The sequence below is a fragment of the Haliotis cracherodii genome, unplaced genomic scaffold (genome assembly GCF_022045235.1).
Source record: "Haliotis cracherodii isolate W230 unplaced genomic scaffold, xgHalCrac1.p SCAF_12, whole genome shotgun sequence".
Taxonomy (NCBI): domain Eukaryota; kingdom Metazoa; phylum Mollusca; class Gastropoda; order Lepetellida; family Haliotidae; genus Haliotis; species Haliotis cracherodii.
Genome location: NW_027266267.1, coordinates 44,311,910 through 44,327,622, shown reverse-complemented (window position 1 = coordinate 44,327,622; position 15,713 = coordinate 44,311,910). Strand labels below are relative to the sequence as shown.

The window sequence follows — 15,713 nt, the reverse complement described above, 5'->3', positions numbered from 1 at the left end:
TAGTCTGTCAGTCCTCAAACTAAATCGGTCGCCATGGCAAGTGAAATTTCCACTTGGCGACCAAAGAGCAGTCATCCCTTGGCTATAGGGAAAATCAAGTGAGTGAGTGAGTGAGTTTGGTTTTACGCCGCTTTTAGCAATATTCCAGTAATATCACGGCAGGGTACACCAGAAATGGGCTTCACACATTGTACCCATGTCGGGAATCGAACCCGGGTCTTCGGCGTGACGAGCGAACGCTTTAACCACTAGGCTACCCGACCGCCCCGGGAAAATCAAGCCATGGACCTGATATTACTGAGTGCATAGCACAGAAATACAATACATCAATAAATACGTATCCACTGAACTAAAATTTCATTTTAAAAAAAAAAAATTTCAAAAATCTAACAATCAGCATGGGAATTGTATGGTAAAAATTTATTGATAATCTTGTCAAGTACTTTTCAACAACAAGAAAGCTTGTTGCACTGAACATGGGAATCAGTATTGCTGCAGTTAGGCAGATTAGGTATGCTTTAACAGAATTACATTACTGACTATAATCTTGAAGATTTGCTCCTTAAATTTTAACCTAGTTTCTTGAATTTCACATTGGCTCCCTGAAAACAATTGTATGGCGCCAATGGCTCCTAAGGGAAAAATAAACTGTGAGTCCTGTCTGTATTTCACTTATGAATCGCGTCATACCAAAAGACGTTAATAAATGGTATTTGTTGTTGCCTTGTCTGGCGCTCGGCATTAAGGGGCTAAAACAAGGACTGGTCGGCTCGGAGTCAGTATACCGTTTCTGAGTGGGATATTCATGTTAAACTGCGGCATGGTATCTCAGTGAGCTAGCACTATAAATCGGCACCAGTCCGGACTAGTACAAGCAGCCACACACACACATACACGTGCATGCACATCGCTATATAAGTGCAATAATCTTGGACGCGACGTTAAACCCCATTTCACCTCACCTCACCTCACCTCACCTCACCTCACCTCACCTCACCTCACCTCACCTCACCTCACCTCACCTCACCTCACCTCACCTCACTTATGAATCACTGTCTCACTTGTGTTTCAGGTATTGGGTTCGGCATGATCTACCTTCCCGCTATAGTGACCGTAGGATTCTGGTTCGATAAGAAGCGTGCATTTGCAACAGGCATTGCAGTGTGTGGATCTGGCGTCGGGACGTCCATCTTTGCTCCGTTCGTCAACTACCTGGGGGAGGAGTACCGATGGCAGGGGGGGCTGACAATCCTCGCCGGAGTCATCCTGAACTGTGTTGTGTGCGGGGCGCTCTTCCGGCCCCTTGACAAAACCCCTCAGAGAGTGCCCAGACGTATGGTTGAGATTCAACGCGGGTCGATCATGAAAGCCCTGATTGAGGAAAAGAAAAGACAGAGAACCATCTCCAATGGGTCCTTGGATAACTGTATTATTACTAAAGACAACCGCCTCATCAAGATTGACCCTTCATTCTTCGAGGCAAAGCGGAACAACTCCTTCATCGCTCGATTCAAGGAGTCGCTAGGTTTCAGCACCAAGAGTTTGGACAAGAGTAAGCAGAGCCTTGTGATCCCGAGTATTAAGATAGACCACCATGTGTCCAACGGCAACTGTGCCGGCTCCCAACCCATCAGCCCGATTTACCGACCCAGTGCCAAAAACGTGTCTCAGTCTTCCCTGTCCACCAGCAGCGACAGTGGCTGCAATATGACCCCCGAGTTCATCCTCACCGCCAAGAGCTGTGACATCATCCCGGGGGCGATGAGGAGGTCGTCACAAGACTCCGATTTAAATTCTTGTACGCAGAGCATGAAATCGGTGAACTGTCCGCCAATGGGAGCCAGTGTGATAAGTATCCAGGTCGTGCCGACCCCACCGACCACGCGGTCGCGTCACCGAGCATACAGGTCCTCGTCGTCACGCTCCATTGCGTATGCGAGTTCAGGGAACATGCATCCTTCGAGTATTGTGTCTGGGAGTGTGATGAGCATACCCCAGTATAGTGTGCAGACTATTGATCAGTACGAGGAGAAGCAGTCCACGTTGAGGAAAGTCTTCTACCTTCTCAAGGAGATGTTTGACTTCCATTTGCTGAAGAGCCCAATGTTTGCACTCTTAGTATTTGCCAGTATTCTCAGCATGTTGGGTAAGTACTCAGCTCATTTCTCCTACAGTATTCATTCATGTCATAACGCGGGGCTTGGGTGGTCCAGTCTTTCCCTAGTGTATACCTCTGTGTTATAACGCGGGGCTTGGGTGGTCCAGTCCTCCCCTAGTGTATTCCTAGGTGTTATAATGCGGGGCTTGGGTGGTCCAGTCCTCCCCTAGTGTATACCTCTGTGTTATAACGTGGGGCTTGGGTGGTCCAGTCTTTCGCTAGCGTATACCTCTGTGTTATAACGCGGGGCTTGGGTGGTCCAGTCTTCCCCTAGTGTATACCTCTGTGTTATAACGCGGGGCTTGGGTGGTCCAGTCCTCCCCTAGTGTATTCCTAGGTGTTATAATGCGGGGCTTGGGTGGTCCAGTCCTCCCCTAGTGTATACCTCTGTGTTATAACGCGGGGCTTGGGTGGTCCAGTCCTGCCCTAGCGTATACCTAGGTGTTATAATGCGGGGCTTGGGTGGTCCAGTCCTCCCCTAGTGTATTCCTAGGTGTTATAACGCGGGGCTTGGGTGGTCCAGTCCTGCCCTAGTGTATACCTAGGTGTTATAACGCGGGGCTCGGGTGGTCCAGTCCTGCCCTAGTGTATACCTCTGTGTTATAACGCGGGGCTTGGGTGGTCCAGTCCTCCCCTAGTGTATACCTAGGTGTTATAACGCGGGGCTTGGGTGGTCCAGTCCTGCCCTAGTGTATTCCTAGGTGTTATAACGCGGGGCTTGGGTGGTCCAGTCCTGCCCTAGTGTATACCTCTGTGTTATAACGCGGGGCTTGGGTGGTCCTGTCCTTCCCTAGTGTATTCCTAGGTGTTATAGCGCGGGGCTTGGGTGGTCCAGTCCTGCCCTAGTGTATTCCTATGTATTATAACGCGGGGCTTGGGTGGTCCAGACCTGCCCTAGTGTATTCCTAGGTGTTATAATGCGGGGCTTGGGTGGTCAAGTCCTGCCCTAGTGTATACCTCTGTGTTATAATGCGGGGCTTGGGTGGTCCAGTCCTGCCCTAGTGTATACCTCTGTGTTATAACGCGGGGCTTGGGTGGTCCAGTCCTGCCCTAGTTTATTCCTAGGTGTTATAATGCGGGGCTTGGGTGGTCCAGTCCTGCCCTAGTTTATTCCTAGGTGTTATAATGCAGGGCTCGGGTGGTCCAGTCCTGCCCTAGTTTGTTCCTAGGTGTTATAATGTGGGGCTTGGGTGGTCCAGTCCTGCCCTAGTGTATATAACTCTGATGTCGGCAACCTCAATGCTTCAGTCTGACATCAAATGAGTTTCTTAGTCTGTTGTCAATTTCACCTCCTTTATATGAAAACAACCTGTAAAGATCCGGTTTAGAATTGGTCTTCAGCAACACATTCTTGTCGTAAAAGGCGACTATGCTTGTCGTAAAAGGCGACTAATGAGATTGGGTGGTCAGGCTCGCTGACTTGGTTGATGCATGTCATCGTATATCCCATTTGCGTGTATCAATACTCATGATGTCAATCACTGGATTGTCTGGTCCAGACTTGATTATTGACAGACCACCGTCATATAGCTGGAATATTGCAGAGTGCAGCGTTAAACAACAAACAAACATGTCAAACAAACAAAATGTATAAGATTGTATGAACACTGTATAAGTATTATTGAACATTGTCTAACACTGAACAATGTATAACTGTATGTACAATGTATAAGATTTATGAACAATTATAAGTGCCGTAGCCAGCAGGAGGGGATAGGGGGGGGCAATTGCCTGGTATTTTTTTATAGAAAACGGTTTTATTTGAATCAAGTTATACTTGTACAAATATTTGCCTCCCCCTGTCAAAAAAAGTTAACTACGGCCTTGATGAACAATATATAAGTGTGTATAAACAATGTACCGTATTCAACATAATAAGCACACCGCTCTAATAAGTGCCCAAGGCGATATTTGCTAATATATTGGCTAGTGAACAATCCCAATTAGCATCCCTTCCGATTGATCAGTGCACCCAACACTTATTTATTCGCCTATAATACACATTTGTGTGTTATATGCACCCTTAATTATGGGCAATTAAATTCTGGAAAAATGTATCTCTTGTATATAAACATTTCAGGCTGTCAGCATAAACCACAAAATTTTTCTTTCAACTCTGTTTTTTTCTCACCAAAATAATATTCTTATAAGAGCCCCCTATTTCTAATTTTGAGAGCGCCCTGGGCGCTTATTACGTCGAATACAGTATTAGAGTTGTGAGTGTCCAGCTCACTTTTTTACATAGATTTGCTCAATAAACTTGCTGCATATGCTTTCCAAATAAGGAGATTTTTTCTGCTTGTTTAGTAAAATGAGAAAACTATTTTATCAGACTGACCTCTGCCATCAGTTAGAGTGAGTGAGTGAGTGAGTGAGTATGGTTTTACGCCGCTTTTAGCAATATTCCAGCAATATCACGGCGGGGGACACCAGAAATGGGCTTCACACATTGTACCCATTTCGGGAATCGAACCCGGGTCTTCGGCGTGACGAGCGAACGCTTTAACCACTAGGCTACCCAACCTCTGCCTTAAGTGAGAAATGTGGAGCAGATATACAATGACTTCTCAAGGTGTTGAGGAAAAATATTTAATCCAAGTTTTTCTTTTCCAGCTTTCTTTATCCCGTTCTTCTTTCTGAAAGACAAGGCGGAGAAAGAGGACATTAGTAAATCCGAGGGTGCGTTGATCTTGACCGTCATCGGCATCACCAACACCCTCGGACGCATCATCAGCGGCTGGATTGCGGACCGACCATGGGCGGACCCGCTCCATCTCAACAACATCGCACTCGTCATCGCAGGGATTGCAACGCTGATGGTACCGCTCTGCCACTCCTACGTTTCCCTGGCGATCTACGGCACCACCTTCGGCTTGTGTGTTGGTGAGTTCACAATGTCTGGTTAGACATTCCCATTTTTGGCCTGAAAAAAAAGAACATAAAGTTGCATTGATATTAAAAACGTATTAAATAATGTCTCTTCAGACAATAATTTGTTTGGGGGGCACGGGTGGCCCAGTCGTCTTAAGGCGCAGCGATTCGCTGTGCAGAGTTGCGTCCCTTGGACACGCCAGAAACCTATGATTGTGGGTTCGAATCCCGGTTCGCCCCAATTATGTTTCTAGGTTTGTCAGCACCATACCCGTGCTCGTGGGTTTCACCGAAGTGGTAAACGTCTGAGACCTGCACCACTTCGGGCTTTCCACCCACATTAAGCTGACACGCCGTGATATAAGTGGAATAATGTTAAAAGCGGCGTTAAACCCAACTCACTCAATAATTTGTTTAATAGGATGCAAGAAAAATCTATAAAAAAATAGAAATGTAGTTTTATTCACGTATTTGCGCCTTTACTGGGAACTTAATGCAATGAAGACATAGGGGGATATTTTGGTTGTAGCAGTGCCTTTGGCACTCTTAATACAAATTTGGTCCCTGGAAATAAGAGACCGTATTCCAACAAGGATCCCTAGCTGGCATTGGTCCCTGATTGTCATTGTTGAGGGTTTAATGTCGCATTCAAGATGATTGCACTTATATAGCCATGTGCATGCACATGCGTGAGTGTATGTGTGTGGTTGCTTGTATTGTCCGGACTTAGGACAGTTTCATTGTGCTAGGTCGCTGAGATACAATGCCATATGTTTAACATGAATACCCTACTCAGACATAGTACCGACTCCGAACTGCCCAGCACGAGGCAGAGAAACAATATGTACCATCTTTTAACATCTTTTGGTATGACGCAGCTGGGGATCAAACCCTGGCCTTAGGCTCTCTAGGCAAACGCTCTATCCACTATACTATGGAGACAGTCAGGGAATCGAACAACGGACCTGCGCTGTCCGGGCAAATGATCTATCCACTATACTACAGAGACAGTTAGGGAATCGAACCACGGTTCTGCGCTGGCCGGGCAACGCTCTATCCACTACACTACGGAGACAGTTAGGGAATCGAACCACAGTTCTGCGCTGGCCGGGCAACGCTCTGTCCACTATACTACAGAGACAGTTAGGGAATCGAACCACGGTTCTGCGCTGTCCAGGCAGACGCTCTATCCACTACACTACGGAGACAGTTAGGGAATCGAACCACGGACCTTCTCTGTCCAGGCAGACGCTCTATCCACTACACTACAGAGACAGTTAGGGAATCGAACCATGGTTCTGCGCTGGCCGGGCAAACGCTCTATCCACTACACTACAGAGACAGTTAAGGAATCGAACCACAGACCTTCTCTGTCCAGGCAGACGCTCTATCCACTACACTACAGAGACAGTTAGGGAATCGAAGCACAGACCTTCTCTGTCCAGGCAGACGCTCTATCCACTACACTACAGAGACAGTTAGGGAATCGAAGCACAGACCTTCTCTGTCCAGGCAGACGCTCTATCCACTACACTATGGAGACAGTTAGGGAATCGAACCACAGACCTTCTCTGTCCAGGCAGACGCTCTATCCACTACACTACAGAGACAGCCATAAGATGAATAGGACAAGGTGGTTACAATGTTGCCAGGCTGATTGTGTCATTGTATACATGCACCTGGCATGGTATTTACACACAATTTAACACACAACACATTGCTTCAAATCATCAGAGGTTTGAAGGATTGCAATTTCTCTTGTTCAAATGCAAACTATTTCTCACGTTCCCATTTTTGTCTTGACAGCGGTGTTTGTGTCCCTGAGGTCCATCCTCCTCGTAGACCTCCTGGGCCTTGACCAGCTCTCCAAGTCCTTCGGAATCCTCATGCTCTTTCAGGGCGTGGCATCCATGGCTGGACCTCCACTTGCAGGTGAGTCAAGGGTCACGCACAATTTACATAGTGCAAGTATTTTGTGGCATTTGATTGGTTAACCAAGTGATTTATGTTTCCAGGAACCAAAATAAAAAAGGCCACGCCCACTAATGGACGATGTCTCCTGAATGTCTAAATATAGAATGGGTGGGACTTGTGTTGGATTATTGAGCAGAGGGGGCGGTAGGGTAGCCTAGTGGTTCGTCACGCCGAAGACCCGGGTTCGATTCCCGACATGGGTACAATGTGTGAAGCCCATTTCTGGGATCCCCCGCTGTGATATTGCTGGAATATTGCTAAAAGCGGCGTAAAATCATCCTCACTCACTCACTATTGTGCAGAATGTTGTTACTGATTTCGTATTGTTGTCTAAAGTTTTTTGTGTGTTGATATTTTTGTTGACATTTGTGTTAATGGAGGTATAGCCTTAAAACAACAGGGTGCAGGGCGCTCTCAAAGTTAGAAATAGGGGGCTCTTATTAGAATATTATTTTGGTGAAAAAAACAGAGTTAATTGCCCATAATTAAGAGTGCATATAACACACGAGTGCGTATTATACACGAATAAATAAGTCTTGTGTACATTATCAATCGGAAGGGGTGCTAATTGGGATTGTTCACTTGCCAATATATTAGCAAATATCGCCGTGGGCGCTTATTAGGGCAGGGCGCTTATTACGTCGAATACGGTATGTTTCATGTTTTAGCTCAACATTCTATGTCTATAGAGTAAACCAAAGCCTATCCAGGGTGACTGTATGTGATACACAATTACGTGACCTGACCTCTCTATGACCTTGACCTTCTGCTCAACAGGTACTCTTTTGGATTCCATGAAGAGTGTAGATGTCTGCTTCTATTTGGCTGGCTCGCTTCTTGCTCTCTCTGGCCTTCTCGGAATCCCGCTACGACGCCTTAAAAATTGGGAGTTGAACAAACAGCCTGCCCGACTTCCAGAGGAAATGCCAATCACGGAAACACTACGCTTGGAGGTGGAGAGTACCATATAAAACACTATGCTCAAGACAGCACTTCATGGAAGCTTGTTTCGTATGTGTGTGATTCTCCCACAATGCACTGGGAAATGAAATGTGCTTGATGAAGGAAAATGTGACCGAATAGACGATTTGGATTATTTTGTTTCATCAAGCTGTGTTTGAAGTAGTCATGTGCTTGATGGATGGCCATTTTGTTTTGGGAACCAAGTCGTTCTTGAAAGGAGAACCTTTTCAGTAAGGATAACTTGTGGTACTAGTCTGAGACGTCCTGTTCTCTGAGGTTGGTGTATTTATTGGTGGGACTGCAGGAACTGTGGTAGCAGAATGTGTTTCTGTGAGGTACCGATGACAAACACTATTGTTTTTCAAGAACCCCTCACCAGGGATTTTTCATTTTTCTTATGAGACTTGTTTTCTGGAAAATATTGTACAAATATTACTCTGTAGAAAGTCAAGTTTTTTTAATACCATCACATGATCTGAAGTCATGAAGACATTAAAGATCACATGACCTCATAGTGATCATGTGACCTTTTGAGCCTCGATTTGACATTCTGAGCCTCAGTTTGATGCGTGGTGGACAGAATCCCCACATGTTGTGGTCAGTTTGAATGTAGGCCAGTTGGGAGTGAGGAAGGAAGAGCTGGGACAAGACGGCCATGTTTGATGTCGGCCATCTTGGATGTCAGCCATTTTGGATAAACACTATGTGGAGATGCTTTTGTGATATATAGTTGAATATTCTCACAAAATCTTGATGCCTATTTATGAAATCTGCTTGATTTTGAATTAATCAACTATTCATGAACTGTTGTCATAAATATTGTGACACCTCACGGTGATGTGGTGTATGTGGTTTGAACTTAAGCCTAGCCATCAGCAGTTCCACTGTGAGTATCCCAACATGCAGTGCTGGTTTGTAGTAGTGCCAGAGGATGTGATTGGTCACATTTACTGCCTGTTTTGCAAGAGAGACACTGATTGGCTAGAATACACTATGGATCTCAAGAGAACTACTACTTACTCAGGAGTATGCTGTTTATTTACCAAGGGTTTATAAAAAAAGAGGGAAACAAAAAAAGTACGGACAGGAGATTCTTGTCAACATTGTATTCATTCGTCCATGTATCGCAGGATAAATCATGGCCAATATTCTTCTTCAAACAAAATTTATTTTAGTTTTTGAAAATGTAAAAACACTTTTCATTTTTGTTGTGGTGACATGTGATGTTTTGAAGTCTTGTGAACGAACACGTAACCAGCCGGCACCGTTGTTGAGAAATGTGGTACGCGGTGGTTGTTGGCACAAAATAGTGGATCCCTCTTTTTACATATTCCCTGTTTTTTTGTATGTGAGAGAGCGTAACTAGATGGGCAAAATGCTGGGAATCTCAATCTGTAGCAAAACGATATTTAACTGTTTTCTCAGTGAGGCTTGCGAGGGGGAAATCGTTAACCATATGGAGAATTTCGCTGAAAATGTTTTTTTGTTTTTTTATTCATGCATCGCAAATATTTATATGTAGTTAAATAAGTATTTACTATGACATGGAGAATATTTCGTAATATTATTTTTAAGTAAAAACCCTCAGTTCGGACCCTCACTGAACTACAAATAAAAAGGCTACATTCTGAGAAATGTGAATTTTTCAATTGTCACGGAAACTGCATAAAATTTTTCTGATGTTGAAATTTCACAGTTTTAATTGATTTTATGCAGAATGTTGGAAATGAAACATTTGATGTGAAATTGTTAGTTCCGAAGACTCTTTAACCTGCCTTGTTATGTCGATGCCTTGTCCTGAAGGTCGGAATCGTCCCTCAATCAACAATCATGATGTTGTTAGAGGATAATTTACATGTGCTTAGCGTGTATTTGGGGAAAATATTTCAACATTTCTGAAGATATTGGCAGGATTACAATTCACAAATAAATCAACATTTGTCATTTAACCCATTTTTTATGCAAATGTTTTTGGCTTTGCTTTTGGAAGGAGATTTTTTGCCTCTGCTAAAAGCAAATAATATTTTCGAGGCACAAAACAATTTAATAATAAAAATTCTGATTGCATCAAGTGTTGACACCCTTTGATATGGCATCCGTTGATGTTGTGCCTGACACTGCCGAATATCTTCAAAATGTGGCTGTTCCACACTACCTGTCTTGCTCTGCTCTGCTAGTAGACTTGGTTTAAGTGCTATTTGTGATAATTCTATTGGGGGCTGTGTCAAAAGCATTTTTTCAATTTTGACACAGCTCCTCTAAGTCTTGTGCTATTTCATTGTTTTAGTATTCTTTTGATATATATATATATATATCTATAACACTGTGAGCTTGGGTTGAGAATGTAGCCAGAATGAGTTTATCAGTGGCCATGTGCACTGATGATACTAGTAGCAGTGCTCCCATTATAACCTCTATATATTTCTTGTTACATATTGAAATATTTTGTTTTTATTGGATTAAAATAAATAAGTCGCATTTGTAGGTATTTGTTTGAAAGGTTGAAAAATGGGCTTTCCAATGAATACACTATTACAAGAAGTCTTGGTTATTTTTTTAATTATGAAAATGAAGTTACAGCTTTAGGCTTATAAACAAGGCTGGCTGGACACCTACTGTTGAGCTAAAGCACGTCCGGAGGACTGACGCTGAGGTAAAGAAACCCACAAGGACAGCGTTTTTACAACCATTGATCCCAAGAAATATAAAAAATTTAATTTTTTTTTAAATAATTGTAATTTTGATTACCCATTGTTTTTAGGCCGTCTGTATCAGTTAATTGTTTTAATTAGTATTCAGTTATAACACAGAGAAATAAGTTGGTTATCATCAAAAAACTGTCAGACGAATTGGCTGGAGGAAAACAAGATTGTTGATCCATGATTTGAAAGAATGTGCTCCTTCCCAACATATTGTTGTTTCATCTGAGAAACACATCAGAGAAGGTATATATAACGGAAAGATATTCCTGACGGAGCCATGTACATCCTGCTTGTTGTGTTTGATTATAAATGAACTGTTTGTCAATCTCATTAAAATCAGATCTTCATTCTCGCTACTACCGCTAAACAATGATCTGAGAACATCCCATTACGGGTCACGTCAGAACGACCGTTCGCAAACTTTGACCGACCAATGAAATGACTGACAAGAAATCGATATTAGCCAATCATAAGGCAGCTTTCTCAAGCTTTACAATACTAGTTACAAACTGGCGACTACGCTTCGAAACATATTATGAAAGGTCTTTCTGATGTGACACGTAATGGGATGTCCTCAAATCTTTGTTAAGCGGTAGCAACAGCTAAGATCTGATTTTAATGAGATTGACTGTTTGTTAATAGTGACTCTGAAATGGCAAGAATTTTACCTCATATTACTTCCATCAAATCATAACATCAGTTATCTCCCTTAGTTCCAACAGTAGTTATCCCCCTTAGTTGGTCTGTGTTTTAGTGGACAATGTTCGTGCCCTTGACATTATGCTGTAGATAATACAACACCTTTGATGATGTGGAATATTTTGATTGGATGATCATGATGATGCGACGTAGGGTAGTGTCCTTCCATATTTGGGCACAGCAAGTGAAATGACAGAACAGAACGCTCTCATACATGGATAGGTTGATGGCCTTACAGAGTAATTACTTGCTTTTTGGATTCGTTTGTTTGAAAATAAATGTTCTTTATAAATAATGTGATGTGGAACATTAAATAATAACTACAGGTGACAATAATTAGATTTCACAAATTAGGGAAACATGTATTTTGGGGCACGGGTGGCCCAGTCGTCTAAGGCGCCGCGATTCGCTGTGCAGAGTTGCATCCCTTGGGCACGTCAGAAACCTATGATTGTGGGTTGAATCCTGGTTCGCCCCGATTATGTTTCTAGGTTTGTCAGCACCATACCCGTGCTCGTGGGTTTCACCGAAGTGGTAAACGTCTGAGACCTGCATCACTTCAGGCTTTCCTCCAACACTAAGCTGACACGCCGCGATATAACTGGAATACTGTTAAAAGCGGCATTCCACCCAACTCACTCTCTCACTCAATTAACATGTATTTTGCAGAGTTTTTTTCCAAAAGCGGTCAAATGCAGCCATTAAGCAAGAAACACTCCTGATATAAAGAAATAACCAAAAATTGTATAAAACAAGCAATCAGTCCAAGAAACAAGCAATTAGTTTGTCATGGCCTGGTTGGAAGGACACTGCTGAAAGCCTCTTGGCGACACTTCATTGTCATTCACATCAAAAGTATGAATTATGATATTAATTAATTGCTTAACCGCAGGACGGTGAAGTGGTTTTTTCTGTATGTTTTTAGCGATGTTGATGAAAACTTTTATTTGACACTATTTTCCTAACTGCTAATTAGCAATAGTTAAAGTTGTAAGGATCCTCTGTGCAATTATTTATACGTTAGAAAGTGTTCCAGTGTCAATAAGGTCGTGACTTAATAATGTAATTTAACATTTGAACAAAAGTGGATTTTTCAGTCAAACTTTAGTGCTTTGTTAAGGTCATTGATACCCGTTCAGATTTTGTTGATAATATATATGATGTTTTTCTTTTTAAAAAATTTGCAATTTCACGAGAATAATTATGAAAAAACTCTTGAAGTGAAAGATATAAGTCCTTCCTGTTTAATAACGGCAACAGACGAAGCTTATGCCAGGCTTCTCGAGAAGGGCACTGACACGAAACCCAAACAAAAGCTATATATGCCATGAAGTAGTTTCATATGATATATGGATGTTTGTTTTTTTCGAATATTTGTGTCCAATACAAAGGAAACGTGTTGTTGGCCCTGCCTGGCTTTGGCGGCTTTGGCTTTGGCTTTGCTTCAATATGTCTGTATTATGCCTTGGATGAAGTATGTGCATATTCTCTCCGCATACTCCAACGGATGATAGATGATATTTTCCAATGTTTAATATCGGCTGTTTGTGTTCCCATTGACTTGATACTTGTATGTATGTATGTACATTGCGGGCCAGTTTTGAGAGTCTTTTAGAGCAGGAGTTGTTAGTTTATACGCTTGTTCTAGATTGTATTTAATTGTTTTAGTTTAATATTTAACTTTTAGTGCTTAATGAGGATGCAGATGAAAATAAAACTGAGTAGATGTGTCTAGTATTTACATGTTATAGCAAAAATTGTAGATATTTAACACTTCAAAAGGGTTGTTTGAACTGAGCTACAAGATACGATCTTTAGCGTTAATTAGGCAGGCCCAGCTACATTCAGATGGGAGTCCCCCTTTAAGACTAGCCTACTATGAAGAGTCAGGGCAAATGACTCAAGCAAGTGGGAGGCGGAAGCCCCTTTATATATTTATAGCAAAGCCAGGGATGCTGTGACATGAAGTGTATGGATAAGTGAAGTTAATTGGGCAGGCCAAGCCTTTATATTTGTATAGCAAGAACAGGGCTTCTGGGAGTGACGGAGAGTATGGATAACTGAGGTTAAAAGGCAGGCCCGGCTCAGTAAGAGGTAGGAGGCTTTTATATTTGTATGGCAAGAGCAGGGCTACTGTGAGTGATGGAGAGTATGGATAACTGAGGTTAAAAAGCAGGCCCAGCCTAATTCGGAAAATCCGTGTGTATAGGGGGGACGGATAGGAGTGATTAGTTCAAGTCAATGGAATACTACCAGCCTGTACCTGTCTGTACAGATATCACGTGATGGTATCACGTGATGATAACACGTGATGATAACCTGTGGAAGCCTACAACTCATATGTTCAACAGTCCAGGGCAATTCTTCTAAGCTTACACGACCTTCACTTTAACAATGAAGGTCAAGGCAGGTGTGTACAGAGACTGGTACAATGTTGTTGAATAAAATTCATATTGTTTTTTTAACATATCTGAGTTGTGTTGTTCTTTTGGTGAAAGGGGATGTGGGGGAGACCAGTGGGCCAAGCACAAGATCGTGACGCTGAAGGACCAGGTTCAATTCCCAACATGGATAGCATGGCCGGATACAGCTTTTTTGAAAAGGGGGGGGTGCACAATTAAGATCTATTTATTGTCTTTGGTGGTAATTTATACAGAAATAAAGATTTTTTTCGAAATAAAAAGGGGGGTTTTGTCAGCACCATATCCGTGCTCGTGGGTTTCACCGAAGTGGTAAACGTCTGAGATCTGCATCACTTGGGGCTTTCCTCCCACATTAAGCTGTCACGCAGTGATTTAACTGGAATACTGTTAAAAGCGGCGTTAAACCCAACTCACTCAGTCACTCGAGATGAATAAACATTCTGTACTGTTGTACACAACCTGATATTGCCAATCACAATCTACAGAACCAGGTTTATACCCTACTTCTATCTCCCGACACAACAGTAGACACGAGGCTGTCAATGTGAGTCAATCTGAGTCAATGTGAGTGTACCCTATTCAATGAACAGACGTTCTCCCGGTGTAAGACTATAACATATTGTCTCTGAAATGAACACATCTTACAGAAAAAAAACAGTTGTTGAATTATCGTAATATAAACACAATACAAAGGAGCCCATTTTCAGATATTGCAATAATCTAGACTTGCCAAACATTATAGACTTGCATGGGCTGTATAAGATATATTTGTTTCAGGGTCTGTATGACAAGACTATCCTGGTATACACAAGGTGACTACCAGTCAGCGATTATTATTATCATTATAGCTCACATTCTCCCGGTATATACAAGATAACCAGTATTGTATTGACCAGACAGTGATTATAGACTGTAGTGAGAGTTATAACCTAAATTCTCCCGTAATATACAAGATAACCAGTATTGTATTGACCAGACAGTGATTACAGACTGTAGTGAGAGTTAAAAACCTACGTAATCACGGTATATACAAGATAACCAGTATTGTATTGACCAGACAGTGATTATAGACTGTAGTGAGAGTTATAACCTACGTTTTCACGGTATATACAAGATAACCAGTATTCTATTGACCAGACAGTTATTATAGACTGTAGTGAGAGTTATAACCTACGTTTTCACGGTATGTACAAGATAACCAGTATTGTATTGACCAGACAGTGATTATAGACTGTAGTGAGAGTTATAACCCACGTTTTCACGGTATATACAAGATAACCACTATTGTATTGACCAGATAGTGATTATAGACTGTAGTGAGAGTTTTAACATACGTTTTCACGGTATATACAAGATAACGACTATACTAGATAATAGATTGTAGTGACTGTTTTCGTCCGCGATTACAAAATCAGCATCACAACAACATCTGTTGCGGATCACCCCATGGTCGCCTGTAACATTTCCATGCACTTATTGCGATTGTCAGGCACATATAGCATTTACGCCATGACGTTCACGCTTTAGTTGGACCTCCTATGTTGAAGTCATGAAAGAGATAATCTGGCGCAACCAGCACGTATGTATGACGCCGACCTGTAAACAATCGAGTCTGGGACAGACAATCCAGTGATTGATACACGCCATCAACCAAGTCACTTAGTCTTGACCACTTGACCATTAAGTCGCCTCTTGCGTCCAGCACAGATTGCTCGAGTTTTAATCCAACCCTGCGTCCCAACTTGGGAATTAAGGGGTAGACGCTGTTTTAATACGCTTTGAACAGTATATCAGTTGCAGAAGTTGCATGTTGTTTGTTTGTTTGTTTGTTGTTTAACGCCACCCTCAGCAATATTCTACTGTGTGGCGGCGGTCTGTAAATAATCGAGTCTAGACCAGACAATCCAGTGATTGACATCATGA

The 15,713-nt window shown here is 42.4% G+C and overlaps 1 protein-coding gene across 2 annotated transcripts in view; it reads left to right on the top strand.

The window, feature by feature from the left end:
- Positions 1–13,834, top strand: part of LOC139458452 (monocarboxylate transporter 5-like) — a 42,551-nt gene extending 28,717 nt beyond the window's left edge. For both annotated transcript variants that reach the window (XM_071239892.1, XM_071239893.1), the window contains exons 4-7: positions 1,073–2,146; positions 4,772–5,041; positions 6,836–6,961; positions 7,781–13,834. In XM_071239892.1, coding sequence (XP_071095993.1) covers positions 1,073–2,146; positions 4,772–5,041; positions 6,836–6,961; positions 7,781–7,974 — 1,664 coding nt within the window. In that variant the 3' untranslated portion in view covers positions 7,975–13,834. The remainder of the gene's footprint in view (positions 1–1,072; positions 2,147–4,771; positions 5,042–6,835; positions 6,962–7,780) is intronic.
- The last annotated feature ends 1,879 nt before the right edge of the window (positions 13,835–15,713 follow it).